Source organism: Pleuronectes platessa, chromosome 16, assembly GCF_947347685.1.
Source record: "Pleuronectes platessa chromosome 16, fPlePla1.1, whole genome shotgun sequence".
Lineage (NCBI taxonomy): Eukaryota > Metazoa > Chordata > Actinopteri > Pleuronectiformes > Pleuronectidae > Pleuronectes > Pleuronectes platessa.
Genome location: NC_070641.1, coordinates 17,281,733 through 17,299,743, shown reverse-complemented (window position 1 = coordinate 17,299,743; position 18,011 = coordinate 17,281,733). Strand labels below are relative to the sequence as shown.

The 18,011-nt window shown below is 45.8% G+C and overlaps 1 protein-coding gene across 2 annotated transcripts; it reads right to left on the bottom strand.

The window, feature by feature from the left end:
• Positions 1-2,227: 2,227 nt before the first annotated feature.
• srebf1 (sterol regulatory element binding transcription factor 1) lies at positions 2,228-17,154 on the bottom strand. Of its 2 annotated transcripts, none has more exons than XM_053442701.1 (19): positions 16,469-17,154; positions 13,738-14,496; positions 12,668-12,843; positions 12,416-12,553; positions 12,032-12,250; positions 11,135-11,249; positions 10,725-10,882; positions 10,146-10,362; positions 9,873-10,057; positions 9,463-9,724; positions 9,016-9,182; positions 8,644-8,812; positions 8,384-8,492; positions 8,022-8,131; positions 7,013-7,145; positions 6,712-6,877; positions 5,396-5,611; positions 4,602-4,713; positions 2,228-3,994 (listed from the first exon to the last, which is right to left on the bottom strand). In XM_053442701.1, the coding sequence occupies exons 1-19, from the start codon at positions 16,572-16,574 to the stop codon at positions 3,774-3,776; spliced, it is 3,738 nt and encodes a 1,245-aa protein (XP_053298676.1). In that variant the 5' UTR covers positions 16,575-17,154; the 3' UTR covers positions 2,228-3,773. The 2 variants fall into 2 exon arrangements, with proteins under 2 accessions (XP_053298676.1, XP_053298675.1); XM_053442700.1 differs by adding an exon at positions 11,880-11,924 and having other exon boundaries at positions 3,991-4,713.
• Positions 17,155-18,011: the final 857 nt, after the last annotated feature.

The following is an 18,011-nucleotide window of genomic DNA, read 5'->3' as shown; positions in this document are numbered from 1 at the left end:
CTGAACCTGGCCTGGAAATGTGTGTTCAAAACTGAGCCCGTGACTGGAAGGCAGAAGGCAGCGGCACTGTTTAACAGGAGGACAGCCTGCGCTTTAGAGACTGTGTGCCTGTGAGGCCCAGTGCACAGGGGGGCTGTTTGAAATGCAGAGTGAGGGATGTGTGTGTGTGTGTGTGTGTGTGTGTGTGTGCGTGTTCTGCCTCTCGATGGCGTGCTATCATATTCAGACACCTGGCCGACACTGATTGGACAGAAAGCATCCCTCTGGCCACCTTGTCTGTGGGCCAGGAGGCGTGTGTGCCTGTGAGTGCGTCTGTGTGTGTGTGTGCGTGTGTGTGCGTGTGTGTGCGAATCATGAATCTGTCATTCTGCGGTCTCATCATCAGTGTGTATGTGAAAATGTGTCTGGTTGGGTGAAGAAGTGCGTCTCATGTTCGAGTACATTTAAAAAAAAGCAGCACCCAACCACCGGGTGTCCCATCTCAACGTGTGCGTTTGTGTTCAAAACAAGAGACAAAAACAAAAAAAGGAAGCTGTACATGATGATGTGCTTTACAGGTTCTAAATATTCTGATATTGAAGAGTTAAGAATAAAATGGCCGCAGTATTTTAATATAACGCTCTTATCTTCGGAGATGTATTTTGATGTGCATTATGACTATACGACATCATCGCGTCACCCTTGGTAAATGTCAGGCTTTGTGTTCTTCAGAGAATAAAAACAAGAAATAATAAAAAAAAAAAATAAAAAAAAAAAAAAAAGTCCATCCAACTGTGTGCACATTCAATATGTACAGTCATCACTGGACAGGTTGCAGATCAGGGCTCCAAGGGTCCAACTGGGGGTCAGGCCATCTCACTTCATGTCTATGTACAGCTCATCAAGTATTACTGTTAAACATTGCCATGATGTATAATTATTTCACAGCTCTGCAGAAAGATACACATTCAATTCAGATCTCATGACACACACACACGTTTGTGTATTTCAAATGTAGCTTCTCACTCTGCCATGCTATGTAACCACGCCCGGCACAGGGTGTCAGTTTAAGTACTGGTCATATCAAAAGGAGACATATTTAAGTATTAGAGCATAAAAGAAAGTGCAAAAAAACGCCACACCAAACTTTCTCTTTTATTATGAAACTCATTATTTAATGGTGTATATAAGTATTTGATGCTGTTTATCTGTAAGATGTGATGTACTAATATAACTGTGTATAGTATTTCCTAGAGATGTTTATTTTCTATAAGATGGAATATGTTATTGCTTATAAAATGTTATTAAAAGAATCCATTGATGAAAAAAAAAAAAAACGACCTTTTTTGGGAATGTCACCTCAGTTGGAGCATGCCGTTTTATTGATTTTCATGTCTATTTGTTTGGAATTGATGACACAGCATCACTTTGTTTGAAATGTTTTTTGTAACGCCAATGTTAAATATACCAGCACCTTTCAATGCTGCTACGACTGACGCCTGCTCTTTTTGTCTTTACTGAACGTGCACTGACACTGACACACACACACACGAGACAATTCGGATTTTCTCAAAACTGTGATGTTGTACAGAGGTACAACACAATGCCACAATGAATGAACGAGTCATTTCCAATTATCATGACACTTTAGCAAAGTTATTTCAAAGCTTGTGCCGTTAAATGTACGAACATGATTAACATGTTTATCGTCAATCAAGCCGGAATAAGTTGCATACAGTCAACTAACAAACGTTGGGAGATAAGCTAAAATGTCAAACAAACACCCGATCTTGCAATGTTAAGAAAAGGGAAGGAAACATTCTTGGGTCTTTCCTTTTGTTCGAGTTCCACAACAATATGTAAGAGATTCTTTCTTGGTGCGTGTCCCATTCTTTTACTAATTTTCTGAGATACTTGCTCAATAGTTTTTGCATTATCGTTGGTTGAGTTAGTTAAAAACTTTCACAATCTGAATGCAAGAAATCACAACCTCACACTTAATGTTCTTTTTTTACAGATATTAACTTCGGCAAAATAATAGAGTTTTGATATATTGTGAAAGATGAACTTATTTCATTAACCCCCCCAAAAAAACTTGGATCCCACTACGTTGAAAGCCCCCGACCTCCTTGTCTCATTTTGAAGTTAGTGGACAGAGACTTTATCTACCTTTATTGCATCATCTGGTATCAGACTCATCGGAGCACTAACCCGCTGCAGAGGACCACACCAGGACAAAACGCTCAGGTCTTCTTTACAAAATGTTTTAATATTTACATCAGAATAAATGATGAAGGGAGAGATGATAAGATGTCGGTGAGCAGAACCTTTAGACGTGGTTTGTTGCTTTACATTCATCTCAAACCAAAGTCTGCCGGTCTTTCACATTAGTGACACACTATAAAAAACAAACTGTTCCAGGGACAAAATGAAACAACACATGCCAAAGTTTTACTTTTTACTTTTCACACTTGTCTAAAAAGTAATAAACAGTGTTTCTTTAGGAGCATGAAACCATAATGACAGAAGAAGAAGTCTTGCTCTTTACGATGAAGCTACAAACAAAACAAACAAAAACACAGGAAAAGATGCACTACAGGTCCTCTTTGGAAAAGAACAGTCTCTTATTTTGAAATTGTCCGCCCGACTTGTGTCATTACGCTGGAAAAGGTTCACGTTGTAGTTTGAGTTGTCGCTCTGCGATGCCAGAATTGAATTCTGCCAAATGTCTTTTGATATCATAGTTGCCTTCGTGTGCAACAGTGCAAAAATGTCAACTGAGTCAGACGACGTGCCGCAAATATCACCTTGATACGGTCGACATGTTGACACTCGTCACCATGGCAACACAGCACAGTGGCTGCATTATTTGGATCTAATCAACAGTTCCCAATAAAACTGAATCCAGGGAAGAATGTGAGCATTTTTCACTCTGCTTATGGAAAAATACTGCTTAATTAAAGTTCTTACAGATTATAAATACAATTTTAAAATATGTACACGGCAAAACAAAAAACATGGACCTCTATGAAAATAACCTCATAAAGCCATATTATTACTTAATGAAATCAGCCTCTCGGGGCCTAGTGCAGATACAGACACGGAGCTTGTGCAGTGGGACCCCTCAGATCAGCCCCAGTGAAACGGGATCAGTACTATCTGGACCACCTGCGGAGCGGCCACCCACTGTGCGAGCCCACAGCTGGACCAATACGAGTTTGGCCACTCGAGAGACACCTCACTCTGCAGCCAATCAGAGCAGCCCGCCACTCCAACCCACTGAGCACTCCTGTCTGTAGAGGATGCATCTGTGTCGAAAAAGACTGGGGGTGGGACGATGCCGAGCAAATGCAGAGAAAATATCTCTTTCACGCTCCACACACACAAGCACGCTCACTCACTCACTCACTCAGAGACCATTGACACACCATCAACCAGGAGAACTTCATGGCTCCTCTCTGTGGAAAACAGTGGCACTGCAATTCAATTTCTCATGGGGGGGATTCAGCTCGGTAAGAGAGGAAAAATGCTTCCTATATTGTGATAATACTCCGGAGCAACAACAGTGTGACCACGGTAAGTGCCTTCTGATGTGGTGCTGGGGCGGTAAGATGGGCAGTCCATGAAGAAGATCCTGTTCGGTTGATGTGGATCGGTATAGAATAATAAATCTGTTCGGTGGCTGCACGCCAAAAATGCCAGGGACTGTGTGGTTGTGTGTCTGTGGGAGCATGTTTGTTTCTATATACAGTGTCCGTGCATGTCTCTCATGCCCCTCCCCTTCTCCCTTCTCTCTAGCTGTTGGTGACCGTGGTGCCACTGCCCAGCTTGATGATCATTTGCTGGCAGTCGTGGAGGGTCCGCTTGTCTCCCAGCTTCTCCAGGGTGCGGGCCGCGTCTGCCAGCATGCCCACCCTTTGGCCGGGAGCCGACAGGAAGGAGGGAGGGAGGTAGCGGCACGCCAGCATCACGGCCTCCGCCTGCTCCCGCTGGCCAGGTCGCGTCTCGCACTCTTCTGCACACACACACACACACACACACACACACAAAAAGGAACAATCAACGTTGCTGCCGCGCTATTCCGGGTGAGCTTTTGGATGTGATCAGCCGCCGACAGCCAGATCAGACTTCAACAGCTTATTGTTTAATTACTGATGGGATTTAGTGCAGTGAATAATTGGCCAAAAAAGACGAGGAGCTGATTAGAGCCACTGATTGCAACCATTCAGTGTCTCTCAGCGCGCTACACCTTTTATTAAAAATGTTGAAAAGAAATCAATAAAATCTGCATGATTGAGGTTTATTAGTAATCTCTCAATTTTTTTTATGCAACCCTCTTTAATTAGAGCTTTGTACTCGAGCTATTTGACAACAGAAAACTGGGTAAACTTGTGATTAAGGTTCAGAACGTGTCACGATACCAGTGTACAGGGGAAATAAGGTTGGGAAATGCATTGAAAATATCAAACCTAGTCTAATTAGGGCCCTCAGAAAAATGTGGAAAGATAAACAATAGTATGCACAAATTCAGAACCTCAAGAACAGTTATTAATACAAAAACAATGCTGCAGAAGTGCTTGTGCAGAGGGGATGACAAACCAAAGATCAGCATCTCTACACACCTGTCTTGGCTCCAGGGGTTGCTCTGCGTCGCAGCGAGCGATCCAGGAGCTGATGGGTGCGGGTGGGACTGGCCCCCGCCATCAGCCTGGCTGTGGCTTCATGGAGAAACAACTGGAGAGAGGTGGAGGGGAGGGAGAGAGATGAGAGAAGCGGAGGCGGAGGAAGAGGAGGAGGAGGGATGGGAGCGGGTGATGATGACTCACACAGAATGTTCGGCTCTACCTCAGAGAGACTTTGAAGCCTTGTGAACAACGCTGCTAAACACTTGCCTCGGGGGTGCGTGTGCGTGTGTGCGTGTGTGCGCTTCCGACACCTCCCAGCTAATTTCCACAGAGGATGGCAGCATGGACTGCCTGCAAATATGTGCACAGGAAGTAGTTGTATGTCTATGCTGAGTGCATCTCTTAAAGCTTTGCATTTTGTGTTTGCGTTCCTCATTCTACTGTCACGTCAGGTATGTGCAGCATGTACGGATCCATCTTGATGCCGGTGTGTCGATCGTATACAAGCGGTTTAAAGAGCTTTTACAAAAAGGCACAATCTAATGAGTTACATTTAAAGAGTCTGACAATAGAAACATACAAACACCGGAGCTGCGTTGGTGTGTTGATCTCGGTTTAATAATTCCCTTAGTGTGTGTCAATCAAAGATTAATGTGCTGTTTGAGAGAGAGGAAATAAAAGTTCGGCAGTGTGTCAGTGACAATGTTTCACTGTGAACTTTCACAGTGTGTGCATGAGCTCAACTTATATAATGAAACCTACAAGGTGGTGACTAATGCTCTCATACATACTCGTCGCATTGCAGGTCTGAAGGTGTGCGCCAGCTTGCGTAGGGAACTGAGATCTTGCTGAAAGCCCTGGAGCTCCGGTGGAGAGGCCTGGTGGGGCCCCGCTGGGCCACTGGTGCCCACCGGCCCCGACCCCACGGGACCGGCCCCTTGTTGCTGCAGACGCCAGACGTTGGTCCTCATCACCAACAGCAGATCACACAAGAGCAGCTGGATGACCTAGAGGGAGAAGAACAGGATTACGACTGAGGAATGAAGGACATAAATAACTCCACTGCAAGTGTAAAAGAACTGAAGACCTGGAGACTGCAATATAAGAAATATGCAGTTAGGTCTCAAATGTCAAGTTCCTTACATCGGTGTTAATGGTGGACGTTTGTCTCTATTATAATCTTGAAATAGAAAAAAAATATTATAATAACTAATAAACAAAGACTAAAAGGAGAGCATAGGAATCAGAGAAAATGTCATGTTTTTTCTGTTTTACTCTCTTCTTCATAATGTCAACTTAAGCGGTTTTCAGACATAAACTCTGGCACACAGGGACAATTTGTTTCCCAGGATCTTGACCACAGACACTTCCAAACGTGGAGGCGAGAATCGAACCACCATCCTTCTGGTGAGTGGACGACCACACATATAAGAGTGATAGGATATTTTAATTTGCACCATTTCATCTAGTGGAAAAACTGTGATTCAATAATTACTTGACTAAATATCATAAGTGGTATTAACAGTAACAAGTATTGTATGTTTGAAAAGAAAGAGACTCTAGCCCACATGAACAGAGGTCAACGTATGGGTGGAGGACATTTCATATAGTGTGTTCTGCTGTTTGTGGCCCAGCTCTGTGTTGCATAGCAGGTACATTGCACTCTACTGAGACACACATGCAATGCAACTACAATGCACTACAGCTCTGTCCGTAGACAAACACACACTGTGAGCTGCCTCTCCACCAGCATTACCATCTGCTAAACGCCAGAGGGAAGGACACCACGGTATCACTGAGTGGGAGTTGCTGTCGGGGAGCCGCTGTCTGTGGTTATAGTGTGTGTGGCTTTGTATTGTGAAAAGAGTGTGTGTGTACTTAAGAGATAATGTGTGGGCAATTTCCTGTGTTTACAATTTCATACAAACAGATGTGTGGTCACATCTGTCGCTGTGTGCGAATGTTATTTTTTTTCCAGATTTCTAATGCGGATGCGGTCGCCTTTGCAAAATTCCACTCAGCGGAATAATAAACATCAACAGGACGTTTATGTGTACAAATCTGGAAGTGCCTGTGTGTGTGTGTGTGTGTGTGTGTGTCTGTGTACCTTGTCTAAGCTGGAGCTGTGGCCGTGTGGTCCTAGGTTGAGGCTGTCTCGGAGCACAGCGCTGGCCTTGTCGCTGTAGCTCAGACTCAGTTGACAGTTTTCTGGCTTGGACAGCAGAGCTCGCACTGCCCTGAATGTGTTCAGACACGCTTTGGGCAGAAGACTCCTGACAGAGCGGGGGGGGGAGAGACAGAGGACACAGGTTAAAGCAGTGGAAGTGTGGTATTGGCAGATGGGGGTAATGCAACATACTCTTCTTTGACCGGCTGTAGAATTTTCAGTGTGTCTATGTCCAACTTACTCTGCATTCTGCAGACTGCGGGGCAGGTGCTCCACAGTCGGATACAGCCTCTCCGCCGCAGCATCATCTCCCTGGAGCCAGTTGATGATAACCACAGCAACAGAAGACCACCACTTGGAGTGCGGGTCGCAGCCTGGTTTAAGAACAAATCAGTCGAAAGGTGAGACACCAGCAGAAGACTAATCAGCCACTGTCCATTTTCACATTTAACATGCTTGAGTGTATACACACACACACACACACACGCTTTCTATATCTTGCCCTCTGAATCAATCCATTTCTGCCCTCTAGCATAGTTGTAGAGGAAGTAACCAATTTGATAAATTCCTCTTAAGGGAAGACATCTCAGTTTAAATTGGGAAACACACACACAGGCACTTGACACAGTGTGTGAGCAACCAGAGGCTCTGCCAACAAACGTCTCCTATTAAGTCCCTGCACAACATCCCTCTCCCTCGCTGCTCTCAAGGTGATCACCGATTTGACAGCACTGAAGATAGATGAAGCAATCTAGCGGATGCCTCCCCTTCACCCAGCTCCCTTTCACTCAGATCAGTGATCAGTGAGGACAAAGGCAAGTGGTGGGCGGGTGGAAGCCAGCCCTGCAGAAATCAAGCTACTCGATCTCAGTAGTGTAAAAGTTAACTTCTTCTCACGGCCCCGTTATTTTGCAAGCGCATTATGGTAATGGGACACTCGGGCTGGTGAGGAAAAGATGCATGAGAAGCAAATGCAACACTCAGGGAAGAAGTTAAGTAGTAATGAAGTCAGGAGTGCAAATCTAGGATTGAATGTGATGATGTACTCGAGCAACAGAAGTAGTTTCAGTCAGCGAGTGTTCAGTGGCCAAAGTTTAGGGAGCTGATTTTGCACAAGGATTCTGTTGACAATAACAACAAATCAAAGTTTTCTATAATATCCTAATAAAATGTCCTCACAGTGGTGGGTTTTTAAACTCTCATACATAAAGCAGACACATAAACGTGTCTTTAACACAAACGTGACCTACCAGTCACAGTAGCCATGTTGGAGCCGATTGCAAAGGACTGGGACGTGGCGCCAGCAGCATCTGATGCGCTTATCAACAGCTGGAGGTACTGCAGGGCATCGGCGTACTCCCTGAGGACAAACACACATCGAATGGTTATTTCGCTGAGTCATAATCAACATGTTATGACCATTTCAAAAACATATAATGAGAATTCACTCTATTTTTCATAGTCTGTCATGCTATCCTTATCCTTACTGTTGTTTTCCTCGATGAGTCTATTCACACCTAAATAATGTCGAATAGTAAATCTATCATGATGGTATAAAAATCTAAGTGGTGTCAGAAAAACAGTTATCTGGAGGTGTGCTGGTTTTTCTCACCCCTCGCCCTGGCTGGGACTGGTCTCTCCATGAGGCTGGGCCACACAGTACAGAGCCTTCTCCAAGAGGTGCTCTCTGAACGCCTGAGTCACCTGGGCCAGAGGATCCACTGCAACAGTACCAGCAAAACATTTTATTATGGGATAGACATACAAGATCGGTCTCAGTTTCAGGTGACACATTTCTAGAGGTTTCAAAGTCACTTTGGCTTTACAAGAATAAAGTTACACATTAACTAAGTCATTTTTACACACACTGACCTGTATTGCCAGCCTGGCTGTAAATGCTTTCTTTGGGAGTGCTGCGAATAGCCCAGTCCCCGTCCACAAAGAAGCGGTGACCTAGAGGGTGACAGAGCCACTGCATGGCCGGAGGCACGCTGCCGCTGGTCGACAGGCACGCCTGACGGGCGCTGCTCAGGAAAGCACGCTGTGATAAACAAAGGGTTGAGTTAACTTCTGCACATGTCTTCAACGAGAGGAGTGTGGACAGAATCACACAGCTTAATCATTAACTGATTTGGGTTGTTGTAGTTTCATTGCTACCTCCCAGTTATGGTAAAAACAAATGAACTAAATGTCAACTCTGAACTGGTTGCTGTTTAAGGGTGTTTAAAGACCAAGGGGACTCACAGAGGTGAAATGCAGGATCCTGGGCAAACTGGCTTTGACCCGTAGAGCTGCAGAGACGTAGACCTCAGCCAGAGTGGCTACAGGCAGACAGGAGCCAGAACACTCTGCCAGGTTCACTGCACTCAAAGCCATGTGCACTGCTGACAGGTGGCTGCCATTCAATTTACCTGTATGCACACACAGATTTGAAAAATGTACTGTTAGGGAGAACAACAATGCTGCAATAAGGAAAAAAGAGCCAAAGCTGGTGATATTCACTGAAGCCAGAGGATTTTGAAACCTTCTTTTTTTGGCACAGAGAAAACATAAGCCTACCCTCGCAGGAAAAAATGGGGCAGAGTTTCTATTAAATCTCCTGAGATCTTCTCACTTCAATATGCCACTCAAATGTGTTCACTCCACCACAACGGTTTAATCCAGAAACAGGGTTTTTTCCCAGCAACCAACCTGTCATGTGAAGCTGGTGCAGACGGTGGTAAACCAGGGCGGCGTCACGGCTGCTTTTGCAAGCATCCTCCTGCAGGGGGCGGTCAGAGCGCAGGCCTCCTGCTCTAGCAGCAAGCCAGCGGCCCACCCAGACCCGCTGGAGGCAGAATCTTAGCAGAGACCACAATGCAGCACAGGCCAGGTCCAACTGGGAGATGGGCAAGGGGCGACCGAGAGCCTTTAGACACGTCCACAGGTTCTGACTGGCCTGGGCATAATCCCCCTGGGGAAGGTAAAGGAGACTTGATGACAAGGTTGAACAGATAAATGGTGACCCAGAGTAAGTCGCTAAAGACAAGTAGACGATAAAAGTAACTCCTGAAAGTATTTCAAGGACATGTTTCCTATTTATCAACACAAAAAATGCATACTCTTGCAAGGTCCAGGTCAGCCTGCTTGCGGTGCCTCCAGAACAAAACAGAGGATCCAGAGTGGGGCCTGGTCACAGGTTCTCCATACACCAGCAGACGGATCAGAACTCCCGACACCAGAATACCATTCAGAAGCCACACAAGTATAGTTGGAAGCATCCAGTCCATCCAGCCCCATGATTCCGCTGTAGAGGACAAAACAGTGTCATATTTTAGAAAACATTACATGAAATTGTAGCCCTACCCTCCCGTCATCTATCCATCCATCCATACCTGCAATATCCACACCCAGGACGCTCCTGCCTGCGTGATGGGCGGTGCCGGCTGCAGCGCTTCCAGCTGAGCTGCTGCCGGATGAACACAGCAGAGCAGCCAGCGGGTTGAGAGACAGGAAAAGAAAGGTGAAGGTGCAGAGCGCCATGCGGGAACGGTCCAACATTCCGCCTGCACTGCTGCTGGCTGTCGATTTGTCCACTGCACCCGTAGCTGGCTGTTACATGGAAGAGAACCAGAGATAAAAATGTGTGTTTAAAAAGAATACTGATACAAAGAGCCTCCGTTTATGCAGCACCATCAATGTGACATAAGTGTCGACAATGACTGCATCTGCTACGGTTTAAAGAGCCTTTTGTCAACCTGCTTCATGTTAACTCTTTAAAGAGCAACCACACAATTTAAATGCATCAGTTTATGGCATTATGGTAATTAGTGAACTGTTAACACATGAGCAGGCAGTGATTCACTGTCTCCCTTGAGGACAGTTTGCTAAGTTAAAACATGGACCCAACCCCTCATCCGATGTGAAACACCTCTGCTGACTGCAGTTTAGCCGTTTCACTGAGAGCTGCTTACCGTGGTCTCTTCCCCCATCGGACTGTCGGGCTCTGAGTCACTGCCACAGTGTGAGAAAGATGTCGGCGAGCCCACGTCAGAAGCCGGCGGGGTCGGCAGCTCGTTCTTCACATCAGCCGGTCCATCTACCTCCATGGCAACCAGGTCTTTGAGAGACTCTGAAGGAGGAGGAGAGGTGAGAAGGATATTAACCGAGGGTCAATCAGTGGCATAACAGCAAATACATCTTCAGCCTATACTCCCACTTACTTAGAGGGAATAGAAGACTATTTTCACATTGGTCCTTTCAGTAGAACAGTAGCTATCAATAGACCTCATCACAAAAAGGTCAACTTACTCTGAATGAATTGAAATGAGCTGTCGGCAAACCGTTAAGGAATAAAGAAGTGAGAAAGACTCGAAGCACGTACTGTTTTTCTGGGCGACCATTTTAAGAGCCATGTTCTCCTGTTTGAGTTTCTGGTTGGTCTGCTGCAGGTAGCGGATGTAGTCGATGGCTTTCTTCAGCACTGCAGACTTGTTGAGCTTTGAGGAGAAGAAAAAAATGAGACTGACTGAAACCCAATGCAAAACATGACGTCAGGACAGAGCTACACAGAATACAGACACCAGAAAAAGTCAATACCCTGATATCAGTAAAGTGTCTGTTTACTATGAGTTGCATCAATCCTCTGCTTCCACTTATAGCATAGTGGCCACAACAACAAGATGAGAGGCATGGCTGCTAATACAAGACCTATTGTTGGTTGACAAGGCCGATGTAAGACGCAAAATAGTGCATTATGTTGATTACAAATGCGACGGTCAAGGCAAGCCCATCTGTAAAAGATGTTTACGTGCAGAACGGAGCCAACATGTAGGACTTGACAAAGCATCTCACCAACAGACATGCAGACAGAGACGGGTCAGTGAATGTGATGGAGAAGAAAAAAAAGGCCACACCCTCAAATCAGTGTGTCTTGAGTAATTTATCTTTTTTTTTTTTAAGATTTAAACATCATAGATGATGATGAATTTAAGGGCGATAATAACTGATGACATAGTCTTTGTAGCTAACTTAGCTAAATGGCAAACAGCTATATTAATATCAATATCTCAAATGTAACCAGAACAAATTCTAAATGATGTTTTACTAATTAATGGATTAATATTCACCTGTCTTTTTGTCGTCTCTGTTTTTAGGGTGACTGTGTCCGGGGACTAGAGATGAAAAAGAGGATCTTGGCTACCTCAGACAAATGTCCTTTACACGAAACTAGCTAAAAAATGTAACTATAAACTAAATATGATAAATGTGCCTTTCTTACCTTGGCCTCAGCACCAGACACCAGGTCTTTGAGCTCCAAAATTTTGTCGTTGATGGAGGAGCGGTAGCGTTTCTCGATGGCGTTGTGAGCCGTGCGCTTCTCCCCCTTGTGGGGCAGGCCAAGCGGCTTACCGCTGATGGCTATGCGGTTGATTGGGAGCTTGTCAGCATCCATCATGACTGGCATAGTGGTCAGGATGGTGCCACTGCCCATAAAAGCCTGAGGGGAGAGGGGGGGAAAGGAGAGAGGAGATAAGGAGGTGGAGAACCGAGTGGAAACCTTTCTGTCATCGCATCCAGCATGTTTATAGTCACTGGCAATGCCTTAAACAAGGTGCACTGCATGGTGTTAGCATTGAGCTAACAATAAAAACAAGGTCCCTACTTGTATTGAATGGCTTTGTATTGGGTTGCTGTTGGCCAGGGATGTGGTGGAGGCCATTGTAGTGACCATGCAGGGGTCATGTTTCAGGGTGGTCAGCAGTAGAGACTCTGCCTTGATGAACTGGGGCTGCAGCAACACCTGAGAAACACACAGTCAACAGTCACATGACAAACAAACCGAAGACAACGCTGCAAATATTTGGCCCGTGCCTGCTCAGTGAAGCTCATTCACATGGCAGTCACACTCACTCACCGGTACTTGCTGAACGTGTTGTGCGATGGTTTGGGTGGGCTGGCTGGTCGAGGTGGCCAGCAGAGAAGCGGTGGTGGTCAGACCTTGGAGCTGAGCATGGATGGTCACCGGCTGGAGGTTCGGAGGCGAGGATGACAAACTGGTGGCGGGTATGCTGATGCTGGTGGGGCTGACAGCTGGAAAGTAGGTATGCAGCAGATTTGTTTTGAAATCCTTAACTAAAGCATGGATACAAAATATCCACAGCAACAATCCATGGCATCACATGCTTATTTTTGGCAACTGCACAATTGCAATTCCGTTCTTCAACAAACAAGTTACTCAGGAAATTCTACCGAGCAGGAAGTAATTGCTTAATTTATTCAACCTTGCTATAGTGAGTCAGAATTAAAGTTAGTTGTTTGATGAATTCCAAAATGTAGTCATAAACCTCTGCTGTAATTGTATAATTGCACAATGATTATACACAGTTTTTGGTTATTGTTGGAACTCTACAAGCGAGAGTAACTTTTGCTACACATCACACCGATTAAGCCATTGTCTATGGATTTGTAGGCCAAAGGTGGTGAACTGCAATCCCATTAGATAAAAGTGAGGGCAACATTCAGTGTGTCACCTTATCTTTCTTATCAGCCCCCACTGGGATGCTGATTGCAATGACCTCTCAGTGTCTGGGTCGGGGAATTCTCCCAAGTGATAAAAAAGTATTACATCCAAATAAGTTTTTGTTCTCCCATTAAACCAAACAGCAACAATCAGGTGTTAAAAGTTTACTGTGCACATGTCCGCTGCCTGCCTCTTTCTTTTTCATCTATATTCAAACAAAGACATACAAATACAGTACGTGCATATGCAGACGTGTACATGTGCAATGGGACTTTCCCAGAAAAAGCATTTTCATTGAGCTCACACACTCGCACTGCTGAGCAAAGTCTATTAGATTAGGACTTGGACACGCGATCAGATGAGGTTGAATAACCTTGTGTCTTAGCTTGGGAAATGTAACACACGTGAAGAGACACTGTACTGGACACAGGAGCTTTATGTCTTTGACAATGGTGAGTGCTTACTTGTGTAGATGGGGCTGCTGAAGTTACTCCGGGCTTGTTGAGACTGAGCCTGGGCCAGATGTTGTGTCTGTGGCTGGGGCTGCATGGGAGTCTGGGTTGCAGGGGAGGTGAAGATAGTCTGGGTTGCAGGGGAGGAGAAGAGAGTCTGGGGTGAAGGGGAGGTGAAGGGAGTCTGGGGTGAAGGGGAGGTGAAGGGAGTCTGGGGTGAAGGGGAGGTGAAGGGAGTCTGGGGTGAAGGGGGGGTGAAGGGAGTCTGGGGTGAAGGGGGGGTGAAGGGAGTCTGGGGTGAAGGGGAGGTGAAGAGAGCCTGGGGTGTGGAGCTGAACACTGGGCTCGTTCCAGGGGAGCCATGGGGTGAAGCAGCCTGGGCTGGTGCAGACGGGCTGAGAATGGGCTGGGGCTGCGACACCTGGGGTTGTCTGAGGGTCTGGGCCTGCTGCGGGGACGCCGGCTGCTGCCTTGGTGAGGAGCTGGGCACCTGGGCCAAGGGGGACTGCTGGAAAGTCGGAGGCTGGAAGGCCTTGTCTGGGGTGGAGGAGCTACGGGTGATGGGAGGGCCCAGAAGTGCATCCAGGTGGGGGTTGCTGCTTAGGATGGAAGAGGAAAATGGAGGTGTGCTGGTTGTGGTTGGAGGGGCAGCTGGTGTGATGGGCTGGGTCAAACTAGGAAGCTCTTGAGGGGGTGGGGGTCCTGTGTATGGTGGGTTATCAAAGAGTCCTCCAAACTCCATGTCCTGGTTGTTGATGAGCTGTAGCATATCTAAAAATGGAAGAGAAAATATAACGGTAAAGATTAGATAAAGATCATTTTGTTGCCCTATACACACTGGAAATCAACAAAGCCTCCGAGTTATTATCAAAAACAGTTATGAAAGACAACTTTATTAGAACTGTTTTTTCAGTTGGTCTCACTGTAACCAACCATCAGTATTCTATAATGTCTTTCCTATATTGTTTGTCCAATAACAAACAGGAATTCCAATCTGCCACTGCATTGCTAGGTACCCATGCATCAACCCTCAGTGTTTATGATACCACAGCTCAAACAAAGCTTGCAGAAGTAAATAAAACAATAGTAGTGAGGCAAATAAACAGTGTTAAAAAAAGCTTGAATCTAAATAATGCATTTATTAATTTGACACTTTCTTGTCTCGTTTTCTACTCGGAAAAATTGGAATTGAAACCAGGATTCAATCAAATCAAGACAAACGATGATGGAAAGCACATTAACTGTTTGTTTAATGTTCGTCAACCTGTGAGCTCTCAGAGCTGTGAATGGTGTGAGTACTACAAGAATGAGCCGGCAGCTTTGACACTGATACTGAAGGGTGAGGAAACCAACGTTATTATGAACTATAGCAACTAATGACTAATAGTTGATCTATTATATCAGGAGAACATTTTGATATCGATAATTATCGCTATAAAGTTCCGTTTATCGGCTGATTTTGGCTCCTGAGCTAAGGTTGTGGTTTTAAATCGTCTTTAGGAGACAATGACAAACAGCCAAATATGTTATGAACCTGAGATAGGTGAATTATGTTACGCCTCTGATATGAGAATGACTTGGCTCAGATAGATGTGGCTGCACTGAGCTCATAGGTTTATAGAGGCCAGATATATTCTGGCCAGCTTCACTAATAAAGTCTCAAATTGTGGCCCTGATTAAAAACTCATCAGCAATAAATAAACGCCCTCCCCGCTGAGTGTTGTGTCTGCAGCGGTGCAACGCAGCAGCCCGGGTTTGTAAGCCAGTGTTTTGGTATGAGGTGATCGCTCTTGGCCAATCACAGCTCGCCTCGGAGACTTGCCATGCCGATCAGCCCAAGACTGGGAAGAGAGGCAGCGCTTGTGCGCAGCTTCACACGAGGTTACCAGCGAGCAGCGAGGGTTACTGGCGGTCATACACGGGAGGGAGGATGGCGAGGATGTGAGGCTGTCCGTCCCCCCCCCCCCGGCGGCTGTTTACTCAGCTTATCACCAACACACGTTGACGGTTGTTTTAACAGCACATTGGCCGATTACAGGGAAATGTCCCGAAAACATGAAAATATAACACAAGTGATTAAACAATATTTTTTTCTATCTTTCTAAAAAATGACGTTTGTGATAGGATAAGTAAATACGAGCAAGGTTTTAATCAAACCAGTGTATTGATTGCATTGACAAAACAGCAGCCTGTAATTAAACAATATAAATATGAATGTTTTTTGGGGCTAAATGAATCCATTATATGAGCCCGATCGGTGAACTGAGGCCAGTCGAACCCAGCGGAGAGGAATGAACGCCAGTAACCCCAGTATGTAGAGCAGCCGGGGGGCGGGGCACACTTGCCACTATCCAGCAGCACGTTATTCTCACGTATTAGCCTTAGCCATTAATACCAGAATCTAATTAAACCCCACACTAATAACCCTGTTGTTCTTAATGCACAGTACAACCACGTGGTGTGTATCTGATCTGTTAAAATATCCCCCGAAGAACAGCAGCTAGCTTAGTGTTTAATGTGAGCTAGTGGGGCTAATTGATAGTGGCTAACACCAGCTACGAGCTAAACGCTGTGTTTGGTTCGCTGCTGTTGAATGTGAAGAGTGAGAATCGAGTAAATACTATCCGGAGAACACAGGAGACGAGTCGGGGGGATGAGTGGAGCAGTGACAGGCTGGGGGGGGGGGCTAGCACACGTTCAACCCGACGGGGGCTAGCTGGCAGCCGCCGTTTCATTAGCTTACCATCAATGTCGCTCAACAGGGCCGTGTCAATTTCGCTGGGATCGCTCAGCGTCAGCGACGGATCCAGGTTATCCAGCGAGGGATCGTCAAACGACAGGCTGTCCATCTTGAACCGCTGTGTGCGTCTTCCCACGGTGTGTTACTGTGACCCGGCGCTCGTATCGCTCAGAGGATGGGCAGGCACAGACAAAAAGAAAGCAGGCAAACGCGTCTCTCCGTACATCAAGAGCCAGGAGCTGAAAACACGAAGCGTCCACTAGCTCCTCGGCCCGAGCGCCATGATCACACAGGGAAACTTGTCAAACCAAGTCAAACACTGAGGCTCATTCAGCGGTTACTCACTAACGTGGGTGCCGAGCAGAGCCCGCCCAGCCGGCCCGGTGACTGACAGGCGCGCAGGCCAATCGGCGCAGTCGCAGCGGATTTCCCACGTCCCGTGTGTTGACTGGAGAGGAGACAGCATGTGGAGCATCCGATCATAATAATGGATGACACTGCACAAAAAGACAGCGATTAGCAATGTGAAGGAACAAACTCGGGTAATGGATCAATTATGTCTGATTGCATCCATCTGAAAGGCAGCATGTCATTTATTTAAATACAAAGAACAAATGTTATATGTTATTCAATGAAAATTCAACCCCCTACCACCATATTCCCCATCAACCATATCCTTCACAGAACTGTGTTTTTATTGAGGAAAAAACAGCGTGCATGTGTTTATCGTGGGCTTGTCCCCCGGTAGCCAATCAGAAACTAGCGGGCGTGGTCAACCGGAGAGTCAAGTTTGTTCGACGCGGAGCCTTGGCACCTCCCGTAGAACCAGACAAATCCGACCAATGGGAAGACCAGGAACCGAGTGGGGTGATCTGACGTCACAACACTGAGTCCAGCAATTACATCATGTGTTTCTCTCTCTGCTGAAATGGAATTGGCCGCCACTGGGAGGTGAGGTGGAAGGATGCAGGTGGGCACAAATAATACAAAACAGGAGGTACATTTTCCATATTTGCCCAATTAATACCCCCTCTCCAAAAAAAAATTATAAATAAAAAAATCGATCCTGTCAGAGTTTACACATTTAATTGATCATAGGCACAGTCAGGCCTCCTCCTGTAAACAACACACTTGAATAACTAATAATATAAAACACGGGCGATGCAAACCTGTCCGATCAGCATCAGTTAACTATAGAGTGAACATGCCAAGCCTCAACCATAAGTGGGACACCCACAATGGCTCACTGGGGAAGTAGGTCAGTGACCTAGAGAAGCACCGCAAAGTTGTTGTTTGCATTAGGGAGGCGGAGTGATAGAGAAACCTCGTTGGTTATGTGGTGTGTTTGTATAAAGTCTTAGTTTAGATTTGGAGACACCTGACGGTGGAGGTGTGCAACATGTGACTTTAAAAAAACAAAACAAATTTGCGAGAGCAGAATTTGTTTACATTTTTGCATGTGGAACAGAATGGATGAAATGCACACTAACCACCAAATGGGAGGGGAGGGAGGAGGGAGGGGGGTGATAGGCTCGTGTGATAGTTT

Bases quoted from the DNA above. Each gene is read 5' to 3' on its own strand.
- srebf1 (XM_053442701.1), bottom strand. From the start codon at position 16,574: ATGGACAGCCTGTCGTTTGACGATCCCTCGCTGGATAACCTGGATCCG. The intron at 11,250-12,031 runs GTAAGAAAGGCA...TTCTCCTCAAAG, and splicing joins TGTCTGGTGCTGAGGCCAAG to CTCAACAAGTCTGCAGTGCT. The intron at 9,183-9,462 runs GTTGGTTGCTGG...GTGTGCATACAG, and splicing joins GCACCAGCTTCACATGACAG to GTAAATTGAATGGCAGCCAC.